General features: G+C 45.6%; 1 protein-coding gene across 2 annotated transcripts in view; it reads right to left on the minus strand.

The window, feature by feature from the left end:
* Window positions 1-560: 560 nt before the first annotated feature.
* sdha (succinate dehydrogenase complex, subunit A, flavoprotein (Fp)) overlaps window positions 561-23,034 on the minus strand; it is a 47,752-nt gene continuing 25,278 nt past the window's right edge. For both annotated transcript variants that reach the window (XM_067980917.1, XM_067980911.1), the window contains exons 10-15: window positions 21,606-21,777; window positions 9,791-9,909; window positions 7,803-7,914; window positions 6,082-6,212; window positions 2,582-2,695; window positions 561-1,380 (exon numbers count right to left, since the gene is read on the minus strand). In XM_067980917.1, coding sequence (XP_067837018.1) covers window positions 1,294-1,380; window positions 2,582-2,695; window positions 6,082-6,212; window positions 7,803-7,914; window positions 9,791-9,909; window positions 21,606-21,777 — 735 coding nt within the window. In that variant the 3' untranslated portion in view covers window positions 561-1,293. The remainder of the gene's footprint in view (window positions 1,381-2,581; window positions 2,696-6,081; window positions 6,213-7,802; window positions 7,915-9,790; window positions 9,910-21,605; window positions 21,778-23,034) is intronic.

The following is a 23,034-nucleotide window of genomic DNA, read 5'->3' on the forward strand; positions in this document are numbered from 1 at the left end:
TGAGAATACATTTCCTTCTTATCCAATAATTAAGTGAATAAGTCCTCCATCAAATTTGTCAATGCAAAAGACAGTAATTAATATTTGTAGTGCGGATACACAGTTCCTTAAACTATGCCTGACTGCTACTGCACTAGAACACCAGATTAGGACACAAGCCCCACTCCTGAAAATTGAGCACAAAATCCAGGCTGACACTCCAAGTGCAGTACTGAGGGAATGCTGCATTGTCGGAGGTGCTGTCTTTTGGATGAGATGTTAAACCTCTCAGCTGGATGTAAAAAATTCCATGGCACTATTCAAGTTCTCCCCAGTGACCTGGCCAACATTTAAAACTAATTATCTGGTCATTTATTTCAATGTTGTTTGTGGGACTTTGCTGTATGCAATTGGCTGCTGCGTTTCCTACATTACAACAATGACTACACTTCAAAACTACTTCATTGGCTGTAAAGCACTTTGGGACGATCTGAGGTCGTCATTTTTATTTCAGCAACACCACAAGAGTCTCAATTATATGAATATGGTTATAAAAATGTTGCAAACAGAACTACAAATACTTTGTAAGTGTTGAACCCTGCTTTATTCGCATTCAGTACGATAAACAAATCAATGAAAATCAATTTGAACTTTCATCAGCAAGTGTGTGCAAGGCATAGTAAACAACCAAAGCACTAATACGAATACTGCCCCACAGCTCTTTCGTGCACGTGCTACGCCGACCTTGTCTTTCGGCAGCCTGAATTGCAATCATCCTCAACATTTATTCCGTATCAATGAAAAGATAGAATAATCATCAACAGAATAATCATTGAGAGAGAGGATTTTACGAAGACTTGTTGGGGTTAGTAACTTGGTGCTTTACTTTAAGAACACAGTCACGCGGCATTGCAATGGACTTATCTTTTATTGAACCGGTGGAGAAACGTCTAGTATCTTCAATAGAGCGCCTGCTCTCTGATACTGCTGCAATAACTACACATTCTACTGAAAATAGAGAGGGCATTTTTATGGAATATATAAATGCACTGTATGTATAAACACAGCATTGCTCATGTACATTTAGCAGTCACACGGCTCTTGAAGGTGCAGCATACCATTTACAATATACATATAGTTACAAAAATATGCAAAGTACGCTGAAAAATTAAACCATGTGGAAGGACAGTTCTACTCAGGAACACTAAAAGGGATTATATTTTTCCATTACAATATTACTTAGAATTTTATTAAATATAGCAACAGGTAGCTACGTTTATCATTCCATTTTAGTTTATAAAGGATGTACTAGATTTAATAAGAACGAATTGCTGGTGGGACTGAGGCACACTCTTCTGCATCCAACGTTGTGTCAATTACAGGTCGGTACTGCAATGTAACCTAGAATTTAAAACAAAGTTACAAATAAATGCTCAAACAGAAGCATGTTCAGTGCCCTGTACCCTCGCCTCTGCCTGTACCTCTACTTCAATTCGAGCAACAAGTTCTAAGAATTGAGCACTCTCCGAGGCTTTCAATCTTTGGTGTGGAGAATGCCCCACAAATATGGACTTACTCCCCAGGACGCCCATCCACATTCAAAAAGACCAAAAGAAAACAATATTATTTCAGAAAGTGCCAATTAAATCAACAAATAGGGAATAAAATTAAGACAGTTCCACACAGACAGAATTCTGATTAATCCGCCCTCCCCCCCAGTTTGAAAACCTGTGCTGCACATCTAATTGGATAACTGTACACAAGCTGACTCAATGGAATGCAAGTTTAATGCTTCTCATTTACTTTTCACCTCTTATCATAAGCACATGCTCCTAATTAGTGTATTAAAGAAACCCCATGTGGAGTGCGATTAGAAACACTGCATTTCAGATGCTTCACTTTATTCAGACGCTCAACTGCACACGAGCTCTTGCACCGCAAGCCTTTGGCTCAATGGTAGAGTTCCCGCCTGAGTCAGCAGGTGCAGGTTTCTAACCCCACTCCAGACAGTCCGGGCGAGTGGAGACCAGAGCTCCAGCTCTGAATTCTGAATTGACATCCAGCGGGGTACTTACGTTTAGTGAGTGTGAGTGGCCCCCACCTCATCATATGGGTTATGGGAGCTGATAAAATCCTCCTGTCGTATATGACTAACCACCCTATCGGCTGGTATAAAGATAGTTACAGCCATGGAAGGAGAGTTTACGTTGTGGCCTGTCAGACTGTTAATCAGCTTGTGAATTCTTCTCAGATGGAAGAGTGTGAAGATATGAAAAACAAATAGCTTTACATTGCAGGGTTGATTTTACTAAGTAAGCTACTTGCGTGAAGCCTCACTGTGCATATCGTGCAGAGGTGCCCACGATTTTCTGACCATTAATTTTGATGATGGAAAGTCATGGGTAGAACCCCTGTAATTTCCCAGTTTGTGTGGCCAGCAAATGAGGGCTCTCAATGATAACGGCATTTGTAAAATTGACCCTTTAATGTCAAAAACTTGCAATTACAAAAGAAATGCTTTATCCAGATGCAAAAGTTCTTTCAGTAGTGAAGAACACTCAAGGAATCTGCTTGTGCAAACTCTTGTTTCAACAGTTCTCACCTTTCCAGTCTTGGGATCCACACACGAGAGTGTGTGCTTTCTCCAATGTTCATTGAATGTTTTTTTCTCTTGGCCTTGCAATGGTTTTGAAAAGTCATATTCATCGATTCGCACCTAAAATGAGAACAGAAAGAAAGAAAGAGAGAAAAAAAAATTGCTGCACTTTTCAGACAAACGTGTGCAGAAACATCCTTTAGATGAGACATTAAATCGATTTCCCATCTGTCATCTCAGGTGGACGTAAAAGACCACATGGCACTATTTGAAGAGGAACAGGGGAGTTCTCCCCAGTGACCTGGACAATATTTATCCTTCAACCAACATCACTAAAATAGGTTATCTTGTCATTTATCACGCTGCTTTTGTGGGACCTTGCTGTGTGCAAATTGGCTGCCGTGTTTCCTACATTACAACAGTGACTACACTTCAAAAGTACTTCACTGGTTGTAAAGCACTTTAAGATGTTGTGAGGTTGTGAAAGGCATTATATAAATGCAAGTTATTTTTTTTCTTTTCCCACTATCTAGTTTCCAGATACTCAAGGACTGATTTTCTGAATGCACAGTCCAGGGGTGGAACCTCCCCTGCCAGGAGCACATATTGGGAAATCACAGGCGCACTCCCCACAAATTTCCATCGATTCATTTTAAAGGATGGGAAATCACAGACAGCATGCTTGTGATTTCCCAATGTACACTCCCGGCAGGCAATGCTCTCTGTTAGGAGCCCACATCCTGAAAAATCGGCTCTCTAAAACAAACCTCCACTGCAATTTTAAAATGGGTTCTCTAAAATAGACGCCCATTATTTGAAAATCGGCCCTATAACACAGACTCCCCTCTATTTGAAAATACACCATTAAAACAGACCCCCACTGCTATTGGAAAATCACTCTCTAAAACAGACCCCCACTGCTATTTGAAAAGGTACCAAAACCAGAGGGGTAAATCTTTTCTCAGAACAAACAAAAACACAATTAGGAGGACTAGGACGCTTTTAGTAATCATTAGAAATTGACCCTCAGTTTGCTTTCTGTTGCAGTCCCCTCACCCTACAAAAGTGGAGCTTTCTCCCAACACCTTACTACAAGTTTTGTTCGAAATTATTCTAAATTTGTTTCTCTCCTCAAGATGGTGACTTGCACTGGGGCAAGGTTTCCTGACTTTGTGCAGCCCATGTGTATCTCACCCAAGTGAATAATCATCACGCTCGAACCTGGATGGTGCTGGCAGGCTGTTTGACTTTGTCGGGGGGGGGGGGGGGAAGGGCAGGAGACGAAGCACAGATAATAAAGTAACATTGAATTTGAAAGCATTCACATGGTTAAGGAAAAATCTCAATCCATTTATGGGTTTATAAATTCTTTAGATCAATAGCAATGTAGTGTAGAATTAAAAAAGAAAAAGGCTTGCATTTATATAGTGCCTTTCATGACCTGAGGATGTCCCAAAGTGCTTTACAGCCAATGAGGCACTTTTGAAGTAAAGTCACTGTAGGGAAACAAGGCAGCCAATTTGCTCACAGTAAGGTCACACAAACAGCAATGAAGTAATGATCAGTTAATCTGTTTTTGGTGTTTTATTGAGGAATGTTGGCTAGGATACTGGAAGGAGAATTATCTGCTCGTCTTCAAATAGTGCCAATGGATCTTTAAACAACCACCTGAAACAGGCAGATGGAGTCTCAGTTTAACATCTCATCTGAAAAATGGCACATCTGACAATGTAACATTCGCGCCAAACAAGTGCCAGGCAATGACCATCTTCAACAAGAGAGAGTCTAACCCCCTCCCCATGACATTCAACGGTATTACCATTGCTGAATCTCCCATCATCAACATCCTGGGGGTCACCATTGATCAGAAACTTAACTGGACCAGCCACATAAATACTGTGGCTACAAGAGAAGGTCAGAGGCTGGGTATTCTGTGATGAGTGACTCACCTCCTGACTCCCCAAAGCCTTTCCATCATATACAAGGCACAAGTCAGGAGTGTGATTGAATATTCTCCACTTGCCTGGGTGAGTGCAGCCCCAACAACACTCAAGAAGCTCGACACCATCCAGGACAAAGCAGCCCGCTTGATTGACACCCCATCCACACCTTAAACATTCACTCCCTTCACCACCGGCGCACCGTGGCTGCAGTGTGTACCATCTACAAGATGCACTGCAGCAACTCGCCAAGGCTTCTTCGACAGCACCTCCCAAACCCGCAATCTCTACCACCTTGAAGGTCAAGAGCAGCAGGCGTTTGGGAACAACACCACCTGCACGTTCCCCTCTAAGTCACACACCATCCCGACTTGGAAATTTATCGCCGTTCCTTCATCACCGCTGGGTCAAAACCCTGGAACTCCCTAGCTAACAGCACTGTGGGAGAACCTTCACCACATGGAATGCAGCGGTTCAAGAAGGCGGCTCACCACCACCTTCTCGAGGGCAATTAGGGATGGGCAATAAATGCCGGCCTCTCCAGTGACGCCCACATCCCATGAATGAAAAAAAAACAACGCAGCCTCCCTCAATGCTGCACTGAATTGTCAGCGTAGCTAGTAGGCTTAGGAGCTGTAATGGGGCTTGAACCTCAGGCAAGTGTGCACCAAGCTAACTTTTAAAATAATTTTACACACAGCCCTCAGTAAAGACAATATCTACACAACATGGTGCGAGGATTTCCCTTTTATCAATTCCCCATCTCAACCAACTGTTCCTAGCTGAAGAAATACTTTGCATGAAAGGTCAAAGGTGAGAGGTCAGCACTGTTTCATTGACACAGACAGTTATTATCAGTTTTCATAGCTGCCAGCTGCAAACTGCTCCTAAGCAAAGTCCCAATCTTAATTGAGACACCAAGACGACCAAGTAAAAGGTGAGTTACCTTCTTACACAAAGGGAAAGAAAAATCAAAGAAGAGTCAACTCAGTCCACTTTCAAATCAATAACCAGAAGTGAATCATTTGGAATAGGTTGCAAGTTTGAAGTCATCTGGGAAATGGGAAATGGCAGAGGGAGTCAGAAGAAAAGTACCGGGGGGCATGGGGAGGAATAATAACAGTTGGGTAGAGTGTGTAAAAGATGTAGGGTTCTCAGGAGTACTTACATTATGGAGGAATATTTTCACTGTTTGCTGCCGATGGCAAGATATCATGCTAATAAACAGTAGAAATGTTTCCCCATAGTTCTGAAATGATCAATCTTCTATTTGTATTACAGCTTTGAACCTAACCCTAGTTTACGCAGTTTCCCATGGTAGCTCTGTCCCTTTATCCCAGGTATCATCCTGGTGAATCGTTGCTGGACTTCCATAACACTAGTCACGTGGAGTAGATTTAATTATATCTGTTCGGGCTCTTTCTACTCATGGTAAACAGTGAAAAAACACATCTGCATTCAGTAACTGCCAGTAAGTCATTTGATAGTACAGTACTTCATGTACATTTGACCCAGCTAGTTTGTGTTGTACGATCCATAAAACCCAGCCAAACAGATTACTCAAACCTTGAAATCCTCCCTGGCATGTGCTCCCCTGCTCTCTTTGCGAGCTTCAGCACCATATATAGTCTGAACAGCACAGAGCATCAAATTCTGCAGCTCCAAGGTCTCGATCAGGTCAGAGTTCCACACAATACCTGAAACAAACAGCACAGCTCTCGTCAAACACAAAGTACTGGTTTAGTAAACTTGCTGCATGTTTGAACAGGACACAGATCATTGTTTAAATCTGTTCTCTGGTTGTGGCTGTTGCTGATAAAGCTGCACTTAATGCCTGACCCTTGTAACCCTAGTCAGTGGCTTGCTAAACCACTTTAGAGGGAACCAAAAATCAACCACACTGTGTGGTCTAAAGTCACATGTAGCCAGACCAGTTCCCTCGAGCTTTTACAATAATCTGGCAGCTTTCACGGTCTATTTGTTTTCCTGGTGCCAGCCCACAATTTACTAGATTTATTACATTCAATTTCACAATTTGCCATGGTGGGATTTGAACTTGTAACCTCTGGGTTGCTAATCCAGTACCCTAATCACTACACTACCATACCTATTTAAATGTGTTTCATTATGTGCTGTTATTAAAAACAATCACAATAAATTTAGGGCTTCTGAGATGGTGGGGATATATTTTGCCTATTTGAAATAAATATCAGCAATATTGCTCATGAGGCTCGACACCATCCAGTACTATGCAGTCCACTTGATCAGCACCCCATCCACCAGCTTAAATGTCAACTTCCTCCACCACCAACGTACCGCGGCTGCAGTGCATACTATCTACAGGAAGCACTGCAGCAACGCTTCGGCAGCACCGCTGAAACCTTCACCACCTAGAAGGACAAGGGCAGCAGGTGCATAGGAACACTGTCACCTCCATGTTCCCCTCCCATGTCGCACACCATCCCAACTTCAGGCGGTGTGGAAGCACTTCCACACCGCCTGAGGAAGGGGAAAGCCCCCGAAAGCTTGTGGGATTAAAAATAAAATCGTTGGACTATAACTTGGTGTTGTAAAATTGTTTACAATTGTTAACCCCAGTCCATCACTGGCATCTCCACATCATCCCAACTTGGACATATCTCGCCGTTCTTTCATCGTCGCTGGGTCAAAACCCTGGAACTCCCTACCTAACAGCACTGTGGGAGAACCTTCACCACATGGACTGCAGTGGTTCAAGGCGGCGGCTCACCACCACTGTCTCAAGGACAACTAAGGAAGGGCAATAAATGCCGGCCATGCCAGTGACGCCCACATCCCGCAGGATTTTAAAAAAAAGTATACTCATCACTGAAATAAAACAGATAATGCTTCGCAAAGCCACAAAATTGGAACTTGGTTCTGCATTAACTCTTGCAGCGCTGACATAGGCAGAGAATTCTGTGCACCCGGGGCTAGCATCTTTGTAAAAAGACCGAGGGGCTCAGGAATCACTTCTATTGCAGTAATACTAGAGAATTAAAAATTCTAATCCCAACCCTTCACATGCATACAATAAAACTCTTAAACAGATTCAATAATAATTGTGTGAATATCTAATAATAATTGAGGGGTAAATTTGAGTTTTACTGTTGATGTGGAGGCTCGCCAGCAGACTGAGCAGGTTGCAGAATTGGGACCAACACATAACAGCCCGGCAACAAATGTGTGTCATCCAACATTCTGATGGTAATTGCTATTGTGACAAATTAGTGAATTTCAGCAGGCAATAAAAAAGAAAAAACATCTACCTCTGTCAAATGTCTTGATGTCATCCAGAGAACCATACAAATCGCTCAACATCTCACAGCCTTCTTTTAGCACAGAGCCCGTGCGGAACACGGCTGCATGACTCTGCATGCACTGTTAATGGGAGGAATTAAGGGAACATCAATCTCCAGTCGCAAGTACAACCGTTGAAGGAGTAGCGTGAATTATTCGCATAACACGCCCTCTTTTGATCTCTTATTAGACAAGTTCGTGCTTATTAACAAGCAGGAAGATTTTATGTAAAGGATATCAATTTAAACAAAAAAACATTTTATTTAATTTAAAATGATCAACTTACCAGGTCAATTTACACTGAAATGTTTACATGAATTTAACATTTTAATATTGCATTCACTACTGAATATGACTTGATCTGACTTGAGCCAGGGTATCCAATACATGGCTTAGGATGCCAAGCCAAGAGAGGCTGAACTGGAACAGTGAAATGTACAAGGAGTTTATCAGAAAAACTCTTTTGGTAACCATACTTTGGGAGAAAAATTCTGCAGTTCAGCAAAGTGGATTGAGCCAATTTCACTGTATGGCCGGGCGCTGGGCAGCCTCTGACAGACTGAGGGAGATTCCATAATAAAACCTTCCAGAGCACCAGAATTGGCCAGCAAAAAGCTGGCATCTTATATAATGTTAAATACAACTTTTGTTTTTAGACACCAAGGGGTACATTTTTAACTTGCCACAAGTGTAAAATTGGCAAAGTGCAAATCGGCCACCCGTAATAGCAATTGCCCAATTTTCATCTCCATGTCTGGATGTTAGTCTACTTAAATGTTTTCTATTTGTACCTTTATCATGTCTAATATAAATTAATTTTATGTCAATTTCTAAATGTAATGTCAGTTTTCACTTGTATTTTATATCAGAATACCAGGGCTTAGATGATTAAATTATGAGGACACAAACTTGGCTTGTATTCCCTTGAGTATAGGAGATTATGAGCTGATCTAATCTAGATGTTCAAAATGACTAAGGGATTCAATAGGGTTAATACAGAGAAACTATTTCCTCTGTTGAGGGAATCAAGAACGAAGGGACATTCAGGAGTGAGTTCAGGAAGCACTTTTTCACTCAAAGGGTAGCAGAAATCTAGAACTCTCTTCCTCAAAAGGCTGTGGATATTGGGACAATTGGAGCTTTCAAGACTGAGGTAGACAGATTTTATTAGGTAAGGATATCAAGGGATATGAAGCTAAGGTGGGTAAATGGAGTTGAGGTGCAGATCAGCCATGATCTAATTAAATGGTAGAGCAGGCTCGAGGGGCTGAATGGCCTACTCCTGTTCCTAATGTCACTTTATGATCTCTGGATCACTTTAGAATAGACCTAGTTGCCTAAATTATAAGTTATACCACCGAAGAAATGTAAAACCAGAGTCAAATACTTCAGGTTCCTAGCTACACACACCAATGATTTCAAATCACAGTTCCAAACACCAAATGAAGTGTCTTCAATGAAGGCCTGAGATTTAACCAGATAAAATTCTCAGTAACTGAGCAATAAATTCTTTGACTACTTTGTGACAAGTTCTGGCACCTGCTCAATCATTCTGCAAATCATCTGAACTATTGTACTATTATTACATCTAAATCTTATCTAGAAAATTACACGAGTAATTTCTACATCTCAAATAAATGCACATACAACATCACTGAACACTGTGTTAACAAATCAAACATCCACTTATGATTTTAATATCTAAAGACTGGGTAGCACAATATGTTGAAAACTAGGTTTCAAAGGTGGAAGAACTGGGCTCTAACATTGTGCTTCCCAGTCGTTAACGATGTTACATGTATATTTAAAAAAGCACTAATACGCATCATCCTGATGAGCAGAATTTGTTAAAAAATAGCAAACTCTTGTACTTTTAGCAGTGGCATCAATTATCTTGTACAGCACAAAAATTGCATCAGAAATATATAAATTCTGAAAGTTGCTTCCCTTCCCTCACCTTCTGCATGTTAATTCGGAGCTCTGATGTGCGAGTGCCTCCATTAGCAAATCGCAGTCTGTCAAGATTAGCCACCGACTCCTCTCCAGCGTTTGGATTAATTGATGCGACAGCTTCACCTGGATTCAGAGCAATAAAATAAGAATACTTCAGATGCCAAGAACCAATTTCGAAAGCACAGGCGTGATTCAAATTCTATTAGGTAAGAAGAGATCTGAAAATAATTCTTCCACAAGGGAAATAATATTTTTTAGCTGCAACCTCCCCAAAATCTTTCAAACTTGAGCATAAAATGTATTAAGAACAGCAAAGAACTGATCTGTTCTCAATGTCAGAACTGGCAAGATGAAAAACTTGAGCTTACAACAATAAAATCAGTGCAATCACTGCTTGGATCAGTTGGTAAGCACTCTCACCTAAAGAGTCAAGAGGTTGTGGGTTCAAGCCCTTTTACAGACTCCGGCACGTAATCTAGTCAGATACTTCAGTGTATTAAAAGGGAGGTCTGCAATGTCGGAGGGGCTGTCTTTCAGGTGAAATGTCTTGCAGCTCACGGCACTATTTAAAAAGCCAGGAGTTCGCTCAATGTCCTCAACGAACATCAACTGTCTGGTCATCCATTAATTTACTGTTTGGGGTCTTTAATGTAAGCACATTGGCCGCCACATATGCCCATGCAATAGTGAATTCACTTCAAAAATTATTCATTGGTTATAAAGCTGAGGACGTGAAGGGCACTATACAAATGTAAATTTTTCTTTCTTATTGATGAAGCATACTGCTGCCGCCCCGACATTAGACATTGCAAATATATAGACCAATCGTGTGATACAGTAGCAAAAATGTACAGTACAATACCGAGAGCCACTTCTGAGTCAGGAATTTTCACTTACTGTAGGAAAAAGTACTTACGACAATTCTAACTGATTCCAGATTAATTTCTGATCAGTAAGGCTACTGACTGGTCAGGGGAAATATGTGTGAAGATCACAAGGCAGTAAAATTGAGGAAAAACAGTATTACTCGAAATGAAAAGTAATGGGGGGGGGGGAATAAAGGTTATTTGATATACTCCATTAGGAGAGGGGGGTAAAAATTTCACACTGTTCTCCCTCCACTGGTGCTGTCAGCAAAATCAGCTGCTCCTGCAGAAAATGACTCATCAACAATTTCAAAGTCTATTCCATGCTGTAGTTCTGTATAAGATGCTTGATTCATGCTTTGTTTCAATTGATTTAAGGTAATTGGCAAAAGAACCAGAGGGGAGATGAGGAGATTTTTTTTTACACAGTGAGTTGTTATGATCTGGAATGCACGGCTTGAAAGTAGATTCAATAGCAACTTTCAAAAGAGAATTGGACATATACTTGAAAAGGAAAACATTTCAGAGCTATGGGAAAGAGCAGGGGAGTGGGACTAATTGGATAGCTCTTTCAAAGAGCCGGCATAGGCACGATAGGCTGAATGGCCTCCTTCTGTGCTGTATGATTCTATAATTGATTACAGCGACCCCCCCCCACCGCTACAGAGGAGGGAGTCACAAAGGCACCACGTGCTCACCTCCAGCGACGTTGCATTCAACGTGGATTCCGGTGTCCAGCAAAGAAGACAGTTTAAACAGACAGGTGCTCTCTCGATTCTACGATCAGCTGAGATAGGTTTCCAAAGGAATGCCAGGACGTGAGCATTTGCTGCCTTTACGATTGAACTGTATGGCTGGAGGAAGGTGGGCTACAGATTCACTGATGGGACAGCTTCACCTGGCATCCACTCAGTTCAAGTCAAAATAAACTACATCAAGGAAGAGTATTCTAAAGTGTCCCATCTTGGGCATGTGGTATAGCTGGTGACTGGATTTTTTTTTTTGGTATTACTTGGGGACTACAAGTTTCTCTAGGTACCAAAAATCATGGGATGCCATGCTACAGCAAGTCACTCGGCCTGTAGTTCTGTTTCCAAACCATTGCCAATCAACACACTGGCTTAAATGATGTTCCTCAATATTCATGTTTGACAAGATGCGTAAAGATCAGACGTACTTTATTAGTTACCTGTCTGGTCAGCTAAATGACCAGTGCTAGCGGAGCGCCAGAGCAGCGACAAAAGGAGCAGCGAGAGAGGAGAGAGAGCACAGAGCGCGGGATCAGTGACAAAAGGAGGAGCGAGAGAGGAGAGAGGGGGGAGCGCGGGATCAGTGATAAAAGGAGGAGTGAGAGAGGAGAGAGAGGGGAGCGCGGGATCGGTGATAAAAGGAGGAGTGAGAGGAGAGAGAGGGGAGCTCGGGATCAGTGATAAAAGGAGGAGCGAGAGAGGGGAGCGCGGGATCGGTGATAAAAGGAGGAGCGAGAGAGGAGAGAGAGGGGAGCGCGGGATCAGTGATAAAAGGAGGAGCGAGAGAGGGGAGCGCGGGATCAGTGATAAAAGGAGGAGCGAGAGAGGAGAGAGAGGGGAGCTCGGGATCAGTGATAAAAGGAGGAGCGAGAGAGGAGAGAGAGGGGAGCTCGGGATCAGTGATAAAAGGAGGAGCGAGAGAGGGGAGCGGGGGATCGGTGATAAAAGGAGGAGCGAGAGAGGGGAGCGTGGGATCGGTGATAAAAGGAAGAGCGAGAGAGGAGAGAGAGGGGAGCGCGGGATCAGTGATAAAAGGAGGAGCGAGAGGGGAGCGCGGGATCAGTGATAAAAGGAGGAGCGAGAGAGGGGAGCGTGGGATCGGTGATAAAAGGAGGATTCGAGAGGGGGGAGCGCGGCATCGGTGATAAAAGGAGGAGCGAGAGAGGAGAGAGAGGGGAGCGCGGGATCAGTGATAAAAGGAGGAGCGAGAGAGGAGAGCGCGGGATCAGTGATAAAAGGAGGAGCGAGAGAGTGGAGAGAGAGGGGAGCGCGGGATCAGTGATAAAAGGAGGAGCGAGAGAAGAGAGAGAGGGGAGCGCGGGATCAGTGATAAAAGGAGGAGCGAGAGAAGAGAGAGAGGGGAGCGCGGGATCGGTGATAAAAGGAGGAGCGAGAGAGGAGAGCGCGGGATCAGTGATAAAAGGAGGAGCGAGAGAGTGGAGAGAGAGGGGAGCGCGGGATCAGTGATAAAAGGAGGAGCGAGAGAGGAGAGCGCGGGATCAGTGATAAAAGGAGGAGCGAGAGAGGAGAGAGAGGGGAGCGCGGGATCAGTGATAAAAGGAGGAGCGAGAGAGGGGAGCGCGGGATCAGTGATAAAAGGAGGAGCGAGAGAGGAGAGAGAGGGGAGCTCGGGATCAGTGATAAAAGGAGGAGCGAGAGAGGAGAGAGAGGGGAGCGCGGGATCAGTGATAAAAGGAGGAGCGAGAGAGGAGAGAGAGGGGAGCAGGGGATCGGTGATAAAAGGAGGAGCGAGAGAGGAGAGAGAGGGGAGCGCGGGATCAGTGATAAAAGGAGGAGCGAGAGGGGAGCGCGGGATCAGTGATAAAAGGAGGAGCGAGAGAGGGGAGCGCGGGATCAGTGATAAAAGGAGGAGCGAGAGAGAGAGAGAGAGGGGAGCGCGGGATCAGTGATAAAAGGAGGAGCGAGAGAGGAGAGAGAGGGGAGCGGGGGATCGGTGATAAAAGGAGGAGCGAGAGAGGAGAGAGAGGGGAGCGGGGGATCGGTGATAAAAGGAGGAGCGAGAGAGGAGAGAGAGGGGAGCGCGGGATCAGTGATAAAAGGAGGAGCGAGAGAGGAGAGAGGGGGGAGCGCGGGATCGGTGATAAAAGGAGGAGCGAGAGAGGAGAGAGAGGGGAGCGCGGGATCAGTGATAAAAGGAGGAGCGAGAGAAGAGAGAGAGGGGAGCGCGGGATCAGTGATAAAAGGAGGAGCGAGAGAGAGAGAGAGGGGGGAGCGCGGGATCGGTGATAAAAGGAGGAGTGAGAGAGTGGAGAGAGAGGGGAGCGCGGGATCAGTGATAAAAGGAGGAGCGAGAGAGGAGAGCGCGGGATCAGTGATAAAAGGAGGAGCGAGAGAGGAGAGAGGGGGGAGCGCGGGATCAGTGATAAAAGGAGGAGCGAGAGAGGAGAGAGAGGGGAGCGCGGGATCAGTGATAAAAGGAGGAGCGAGAGAGGAGAGCGCGGGATCAGTGATAAAAGGAGGAGCGAGAGAGGAGAGAGAGGGGGAGCGCGGGATCAGTGATAAAAGGAGGAGCGAGAGAGGAGAGAGAGGGGAGCGCGGGATCAGTGATAAAAGGAGGAGCGAGAGAGGAGAGAGAGGGGAGCGCGGGATCAGTGATAAAAGGAGGAGCGAGAGAGGAGAGAGAGGGGAGCGCGGGATCAGTGATAAAAGGAGGAGCGAGAGAGGAGAGAGAGGGGAGCGCGGGATCAGTGATAAAAGGAGGAGCGAGAGAGGAGAGAGAGGGGGAGCGCGGGATCAGTGATAAAAGGAGGAGCGAGAGGGGAGCGCGGGATCAGTGATAAAAGGAGGAGCGAGAGAGGAGAGAGAGGGGAGCGCGGGATCGGTGATAAAAGGAGGAGCGAGAGAGGAGAGAGAGGGGAGCGCGGGATCAGTGATAAAAGGAGGAGCGAGAGAGGAGAGCGCGGGATCAGTGATAAAAGGAGGAGCGAGAGAGGGGAGCGCGGGATCAGTGATAAAAGGAGGAGCGAGAGAGGAGAGAGAGGGGAGCGCGGGATCAGTGATAAAAGGAGGAGCGAGAGAGGAGAGAGGGGGGAGCGCGGGATCGGTGATAAAAGGAGGAGCGAGAGAGTGGAGAGAGAGGGGAGCGCGGGATCAGTGATAAAAGGAGGAGCGAGAGAGGAGAGCGCGGGATCAGTGATAAAAGGAGGAGCGAGAGAGGGGGAGCGCGGGATCAGTGATAAAAGGAGGAGCGAGAGAGGAGAGCGCGGGATCAGTGATAAAAGGAGGAGCGAGAGAGGAGAGAGAGGGGAGCGCGGAATCAGTGATAAAAGGAGGAGCGAGAGAGTGGAGCGCGGGATCAGTGATAAAAGGAGGAGCGAGAGAGAGAGAGAGAGGGGAGCGCGGGATCAGTGATAAAAGGAGGAGCGAGAGAGTGGAGCGCGGGATCGGTGATAAAAGGAGGAGCGAGAGAGAGAGAGAGGGGAGCGCGGGATCAGTGATAAAAGGAGGAGCGAGAGAGGAGAGAGAGGGGAGCGCGGGATCGGTGATAAAAGGAGGAGCGAGAGAGGAGAGAGAGGGGAGCGCGGGATCAGTGATAAAAGGAGGAGTGAGAGAGGGGAGCGCGGGATCAGTGATAAAAGGAGGAGCGAGAGAGGAGAGAGAGGGGAGCGCGGGATCAGTGATAAAAGGAGGAGCGAGAGAAGAGAGAGAGGGGAGCGCGGGATCAGTGATAAAAGGAGGAGCGAGAGAGGAGAGAGGGGGGAGCGCGGGATCAGTGATAAAAGGAGGAGCGAGAGAAGAGAGAGAGGGGAGCGCGGGATCAGTGATAAAAGGAGGAGCGAGAGAGGAGAGAGGGGGGAGCGCGGGATCGGTGATAAAAGGAGGAGCGAGAGAGGAGAGAGAGGGGAGCTCGGGATCAGTGATAAAAGGAGGAGCGAGAGAGGAGAGAGAGGGGAGCGCGGGATCAGTGATAAAAGGAGGAGCGAGAGAAGAGAGAGAGGGGAGCGCGGGATCAGTGATAAAAGGAGGAGCGAGAGAGGAGAGAGAGGGGAGCGCGGGATCAGTGATAAAAGGAGGAGCGAGAGAGGAGAGAGAGGGGAGCGCGGGATCAGTGATAAAAGGAGGAGCGAGAGAGGAGAGAGGGGGAGCGCGGGATCAGTGATAAAAGGAGGAGCGAGAGAGGAGAGAGGGGGGAGCGCGGGATCAGTGATAAAAGGAGGAGCGAGAGAGTGGAGAGAGAGGGGAGCGCGGGATCAGTGATAAAAGGAGGAGCGAGAGAGAGGAGAGCGCGGGATCAGTGATAAAAGGAGGAGCGAGAGAGGAGAGAGAGGGGAGCGCGGGATCAGTGATAAAAGGAGGAGCGAGAGAGGAGAGAGAGGGGAGCGCGGGATCAGTGATAAAAGGAGGAGCGAGAGAGGAGAGAGAGGGGAGCGCGGGATCAGTGATAAAAGGAGGAGCGAGAGAGGAGAGAGAGGGGAGCGTGGGATCAGTGATAAAAGGAGGAGCGAGAGAGGAGAGAGAGGGGAGCGCGGGATCAGTGATAAAAGGAGGAGCGAGAGAGGAGAGAGAGGGGAGCGCGGGATCAGTGATAAAAGGAGGAGCGAGAGAGGAGAGAGAGGGGAGCGCGGGATCAGTGATAAAAGGAGGAGCGAGAGAGGAGAGAGGGGGGAGCGCGGGATCAGTGATAAAAGGAGGAGCGAGAGAAGAGAGAGAGGGGAGCGCGGGATCGGTGATAAACGGAGGAGCGAGAGGAGAGAGAGGGGAGCGCGAATCGGTGATAAAAGGAGGAGCGAGAGAGGAGAGAGAGGGGAGCGCGGGATCAGTGATAAAAGGTGGAGCGAGAGAGGAGAGAGAGGGGAGCGCGGGATCAGTGATAAAAGGAGGAGCGAGAGAGGAGAGAGAGGGGAGCGCGGGATCAGTGATAAAAGGAGGAGCGAGAGAGGAGAGAGAGGGGGAGCGCGGGATCAGTGATAAAAGGAGCGAGAGAGGAGAGAGGGGGGAGCTCGGGATCAGTGATAAAAGGAGGAGCGAGAGAGGAGAGAGAGGGGAGCGCGGGATCAGTGATAAAAGGAGGAGCGAGAGAGGAGAGAGGGGAGGAGCGCGGGATCGGTGATAAAAGGAGGAGCGAGAGAGGAGAGAGGGGGGAGCGCGGGATCAGTGATAAAAGGAGTGGCGAGAGAGGAGAGAGGGGGGAGCGCGGGATCGGTGATAAAAGGAGGAGCAAGAGAGGAGAGAGGGGGGAGCGCGGGATCAGTGATAAAAGGAGGAGCGAGAGGAGAGAGAGGGGAGCGTGGAATCAGTGATAAAAGGAGGAGCGAGAGGAGAGAGAGGGGAGCGTGGGATCAGTGATAAAAGGAGGAGCGAGAGAGGAGAGAGAGGGGAGCGTGGGATCAGTGATAAAAGGAGGAGCAAGAGAGGAGAGAGGGGGGAGCGCGGGATCAGTGATAAAAGGAGGAGCGAGAGGAGAGAGAGGGGAGCGTGGGATCAGTGATAAAAGGAGGAGCGAGAGAGGAGAGAGAGGGGAGCGTGGGATCAGTGATAAAAGGAGGAGCGAGAGAGGAGAGAGAGGGGAGCGTGGGATCAGCGACAAAAGGAGGAGCGAGAGAGGAGAGAGAGGGGAGCGCGGGATCAGTGATAAAAGGAAGAGCTCGAGCAAGGAGAGAGCACGCAGCGCGGGATCAGTGATAAAGGAGCGAGAGAGGAGAGAGGTGAAAAAACACCTAAAGTGATGTCAGCACAAGGGAAGGAGCTAATGGTGTGTAGCTAGTGAGTGTTTTTTTTTTCCTGGTGAATGTTTTATTTTTGTTAAGTTTAGTTAATAATATAGAGGGCACCTCAGTCCCGTCGAATGCACATCCTGTGCCATGTGGGAACTCCAGGATGCTTCCCATGTCCTGCGCAAGATGGAAGGGTCAAAAACCAGAGGATAGAAATGTAAGGTGATTGGCAAAAGAACCAAAGGTGACATGAGGAAAAACTTTTTTTTTTTACATAGTGAGTGGTTAGGATCCGGAATGCACTGCCCGAGGGGGTGGTGGAGGCAGATTCAATCATGGTCTTCAAAAGGGAACGGGATAAGTACTTGAATGGAAAAAATTTGCAGGGCTACAGGGCTAGCTCGGGGGAGTGGGACTAGCTGGATTGCTCTTGCATGGAGCCTGCGTGGACTCAGTGAGCCGAATGGCCTCCTTCTATGCTGTAACCTTTCTATGATTCTATGAAAGGAAGATGTAGTAGAGGTACTGGATGGGCTAAAAATTGATAAAGAGGTATTAGAAAGGCTCGCTGTACTTAAAGTAGATAAATCACCCGGTCCGGAGGGGATGCATTCTAGGTAGCTGAGGGAAGTAAAGGTGGAAATTGCGGAGGTATTGGCCATAATCTACCAAACATCCTTAGATATGGGGCGGTGCTCAAGGACTGGAGAATTGCAAATGTTACACCCTTGTTCAAAAAAGGGCGTAAGGATAAATTCAGCAACTACAGGCCAGTCAGTTTAACCTCGGTGATGGGGAAACTTTTAGAAATGATAATCTGAGACAGAATTAGCAGTCACTTGGACAAGTGTGGATTGATTAGGGAAAGCCAGCATGGATTTGTTAAAGGCAAATTGTGTTTAACTAACTTGATAGAGTTTTTTGATGAGGTAACAGAGAGAGAGCTGATGAAGGCAATGCAGTTGATGTGGTGTATATGGACTTTCAAAAGGCATTTGATAAAGTGCCACATAATGGGCTTGTCATCAAAATTGAAGCCCATGTAATAAAAGGGGCAGTAGCAGCGTGGATACAGCATTGGCTAAGTAACGAGAAACAGGGAGTAGTGGTGAACGACTGTTTATCGGACTGGAGGAAGGTATACAGTGGTGTTCCCCAGGGGTCGGTACTAGGACCACTGCTTTTCTTGATATATATTAATGACTTGGACTTGGGTGTACAGGGCACAATTTCAAAATTTGCAGATATCACAAAACTTGGAAGTGTAGTGAACAGTGAGGAGGATAGTGATAGACTTCAAGAGAATATAGACTATAGACCAGGCTGGTGGCATGGGCGGACACATGGCAGAAAAAACTTAACTCACAAAAATGTGAAGTGATATATTTCGGTAAAAAGAATGAGGAGAGGCAATATAAACTAGAGGGCACAACTCTAAAAGGGTGTACAGGAACAGAAAGATCGGGGGTATATGTACACAAATTGTTGAAGGTGGTAGGGCATGTTGAGAAAGCGGTTAAAAAAGCATATGGGATCCTGGGCTTTATAAATAGAGGCACAGAGTATAAAAGCAAGGAAGTCATGATGAACCTTTATAAAACACTGGTTCGGCCACAACTGAAATACTGTGTCCTGTTCTGGGCACCGCACTTTAGGAAAGATGTGAAAGCCTTAGAGAGGGTGCAGAAGAGATTTACTAGAATGATTCCAGGGATGAGGGACTTTAGTTACATGGATAGACTGGAGAAGCTGGGGTTGTTCTCCTTGGAACAGAGAAGGTTGAGAGGAGATTTGATAGAGGCATTCAAAATCATGAAGGGTCTAGACAGAATAAAGAGAGAGAAACTGTTCCCATTGGCTGAAGGGTCAAGAACCAGAGGACATAGGTTTAAGGTGATTGGCAAAAGAACCAAAGGTGATACGAGGAAAAACTTTTTCACACAGCGAGTGGTTAGGATCTGGAATGCACTGCCTGAAGGGGTGGTGGAGGCAGATTCAATCATGGCTTTCAAAAGGGAACTGTATAAATACTTGTAAGGAAAAAATTAGCAGGGCTACGGGGATAGGGCGGGGGAGTGGGACTAACTGGATTGCTCTTGCATATTGCCGGCGCGGACTCGATGGGCCGAATGGCCGCCTTTCCATGCTATAACCTTTCTTTTTTTTAAACTCGTTTGTGGGATGTGGGCGTCGTTGGTATGGCCAGCATTTATTGCCCATCCCTAATTGCCCTCGAGAAGGTGGTGGTGAGCCTTCCCAAACCACTGCAGTCCGTATGGTGAAGGTTCTCCCACAGTGATGTTAGGTAGGGAGTTCCAGGATTTTGACCCAGCGACAATGATGGAATGGCAATATATTTCCAAGTCGGGATGGTGTGTGACTTGGAGGGGAACGTGAAGGTGGTGTTGTTCCCACGTGCCTGCTGCCCTTGTCCTTCTAGGTGGTAGAGGTCGCGGGTTTGGGTTGAAGAAACCTTGGCGAGTTGCTGCAGTGCATCCTGTGGATGGTACACACTGCAGCCATGGTGCGCCAGTGGTGAAGGGAGTGAATGTTTACGGTGGTGGATGGGGTGCCAATCAAGCCTGCTGCTTTGTCCTGGATGATGTCGAGCTTCGAGTGTTGTTGGAGCTGCGCTCACCCAGGCAAGTGGAGAGTATGATTTCTATGATTCTACATTTAGTCTCCAAGTAACTGACTCAGACATGCAAAGCACAAACCAACATATCCTGAAACAAATGGTTCTCTCTCTGGTAGTGACATTTCAGCGGTGAGGCTGGGAATCATCCACTGGAAATCCAATGTTAAGCTACAAAGCTGTAACTTCTCAAGTTTGTCGCATTGTATTTTGGCCAATAGAATTTGGAAAATGAAGTGTTATGAATTTGGACTCAGGGAAAGTTTTTATAAAATACTACCAATTAACAGGTTAAAGCTTTCAAAAAAATCACAGGAAAACAAAAATATCATACAGCCAACTTTTCCTTCTCTGCTCTGTCCCTGCAGATATTTTTTTAATATTTCTGCTTGCACACCGTGGCCTTTTATGAAGCTGGCCCTGTGGATCCCTGCCAGAAGTTCACTATCACCATCACCAAGGCAATTTTTGGATGTTTCACTGCTCTGCAAATTCAAAGCAACGGTTTTAGCTGTGCCCATATTACATTTATAGATTCGTTGGTAAGGAATACCCAAGGTTTGCAGCTTGAAAGTAGCAGTGTGAGACGAGGAGGTTGTCAAGTGCGGTGAAATAAATATGCACAAACACACACTGCAGTTTTCCAAAGTTGATAGTTTACCTCAGTAAAAACTTGCTAATAACCTACTGGTTGCCTGAAAGGGCAGAAAGTGTTGAAGGACAGACAGAAACCGAACCTTGCTGGTTGCCGGCCGCGCCTTTTTACAATGGAATGCAGAGTCAGGGAAAATGTGATTAAAATCCAATGAAATGATCTCTTGGGGAAATACTCTGCGAGGAGGCCCTACAATAAGCTGAGTAACAAGCCCTATATGAAAGTTAAAAATGGTGGCAATTAAACTCTGAAAAACATTTTAAATCAATGTAGAAGATACCATACGCACAAAGTTTTGCACAATCCACATACAACATCAACTTGCTCCTAGCAGGAGGTTGTATTAATTAACTACTTTATAAACAGAGGCCGAGAGAAACTGCAATTACTAGTAGTAACAGGTTTAAATTCCAAGGCAATCTAAATAAGCTAACTATCTACAAAATCTAAATTATATAGCCTAGTATTTGATCTGACCGTACACACCCCAGCCAACAAACATAGGAGATGAAAGCAAATGTAGGTAATTGCACTGGAGGGTAATACCAGTGAGAAATAAACGACCTATCTAACTGTCCTACTGCACTCTTTTTTTCCCCCCACTGTGGCTCCCAGTCAAGCATGGGCCTCGTTTTGCCACCATTCTTATCCTATATATAAATGCCCTGCTTTAGTAAGAGTCAGGATTGGAAGAGTAAAGGAGATCAACACTTGGAATTTGCTGACACACTTCTCAGAACAGTTCCAGCAAAGTTGGTTTCCTTCCCCACCACAGCACTTGGTTTCTCTCTCTCTCTCTCTCTCTTTTGTTCCTGCTCCTGATTAGGTGCACGTTCCAGGCCATTGAACAAAATAATTACCCTTAGCACTTTATTCTCCAAAACTCATCTTCACAATTTTCTAACACTCTGAGCTGCAGCATTTTGCGGTATTAGTTTTGGATTTTTAACATTTACAGTCTAGGTGTTGTATAAAGGTCTAAATGGAGATTTTTTATTTATTTGGTGCATCAGTCTCAGATTGGCACTGGGTTTCCTCCATCTTACCGTTTGGTCAGGATAAAAACTGGAGCTCTGTGCACACATCTCCACTCACCCACATCCTGTGTAGGTCCTTTTTTTAAAAAAAAACTCATTAAGATCAAAAATGAAGTTTTAGAAGTTTGGAGGGCTGCAAGACTACCTGCTCAAGTTGCTCTGGCACTGCTTGCTCCAGTGTGAAATAAATTACAAGGCTTACCGGGCATGCAATTTTCTGCTATGGTTAGGGCACAGGCACGACCGAACACTACTAAGTCAAGGAGAGAATTTGCCCCGAGCCGATTAGCTCCATGAACCGAAGCGCTGGCAGCTTCACCACAGGCATATAGGCCAGGTACCACGGCATCTTTACCATTTGCATGGTTAATCACCTACAAGATGCAAAATGCACATTTAAATACGGTGTACCACATTTTAATACTGCGAATCATAACATATTTTCACAAATTCCTTCAGGTAGGCAGTTTAAAAAACTTATGTTGAGTGAACGTTCTGAGAAGTAGTACCTATGGCAAGCTATGTGAGTTTTATTATTTAACCATGCCTCGCTCCAAATCACTGTCTCAAAGTGGGATCGGGAACACCACTGCAATAAATATATATATTGCTAAATAACAAAATGTTACATGCAGTTTTAGTTTTATTAGGGGAGGAAAGTTCTGATTCACACCTCTCAGGCTAGGTCCCACCAAAATGAATCTCGGGGCAGAACAGCAAAGGAGAACAAAGGAGGCACATTCCTTGGTTTGAGACTTGAGTCGAGTCTAATCTGACGTGGACTGAAAACTATAGGGTCAAGAAGAAAGGCATCTAAGGCACCCACATGGCAGAAATATTGAATAGTGACTTTGCCTCAGTATTTACCAGGGAGACTAACATGGTGGGCATGAAATTAGAAGAAGAGATCAAAAAAGGTATAAAGACATTTAAGCTGGAAAGGGGGTAGATAATTGATAAACTGATCAAACTTAGAGAGGATAAGAACCCTGGTCCAGATGGATTGCATCCGCACATATTATAGGAAGTTAGGGAAGAGATAGCATAGGCCCTATTATACGTAAAAATTCATTAGAAAAGGGAATAGTGCCAGAGGACTGGTTGGGAGCTAATGTGGCTCCTATATTTAAAAAGGGAAATAGAACCAGTCCTGGGAACTATAGACCAATTAGCTTAACATCAGTGGTAGGAAAGATAATGGAATCCTTACACAAAGATGTAATAAAAAAAATCAAGAAACCGAAAATATAATAAAGAGTAGTCAGCACGGATTTCAAAAGGGAAGGTCATGATTGACCAACCTTATAGAATTCTTTGAAGAAGTAACAGAAAGGGTAGACAAGGCTAATATAGTAGACGTAATATATTTGGATTTTCAAAAGGCCTTCGATATGGTACCGCATAGTAGACTCATGATTAAGGTCAGAGCATGTGGGGTCAGGGAACAAGTAGCAGAATGGGTAGCAAGCTGGCTACAAAACAGAAAAGTGAGTTGGAGTAGTTACTCAGACTGGCAAAAGGTGGGAAGTGGTGTTCCACAAGGATCGGTGCTGGGACCACTGTTGTTCATCATTTACATAAACGATTTGGATGCGGGAATTGGAAGTACAATTTCAAAATTTGCGGACGAC

Source organism: Heptranchias perlo, chromosome 3 (assembly GCF_035084215.1).
Source record: "Heptranchias perlo isolate sHepPer1 chromosome 3, sHepPer1.hap1, whole genome shotgun sequence".
NCBI lineage: Eukaryota > Metazoa > Chordata > Chondrichthyes > Hexanchiformes > Hexanchidae > Heptranchias > Heptranchias perlo.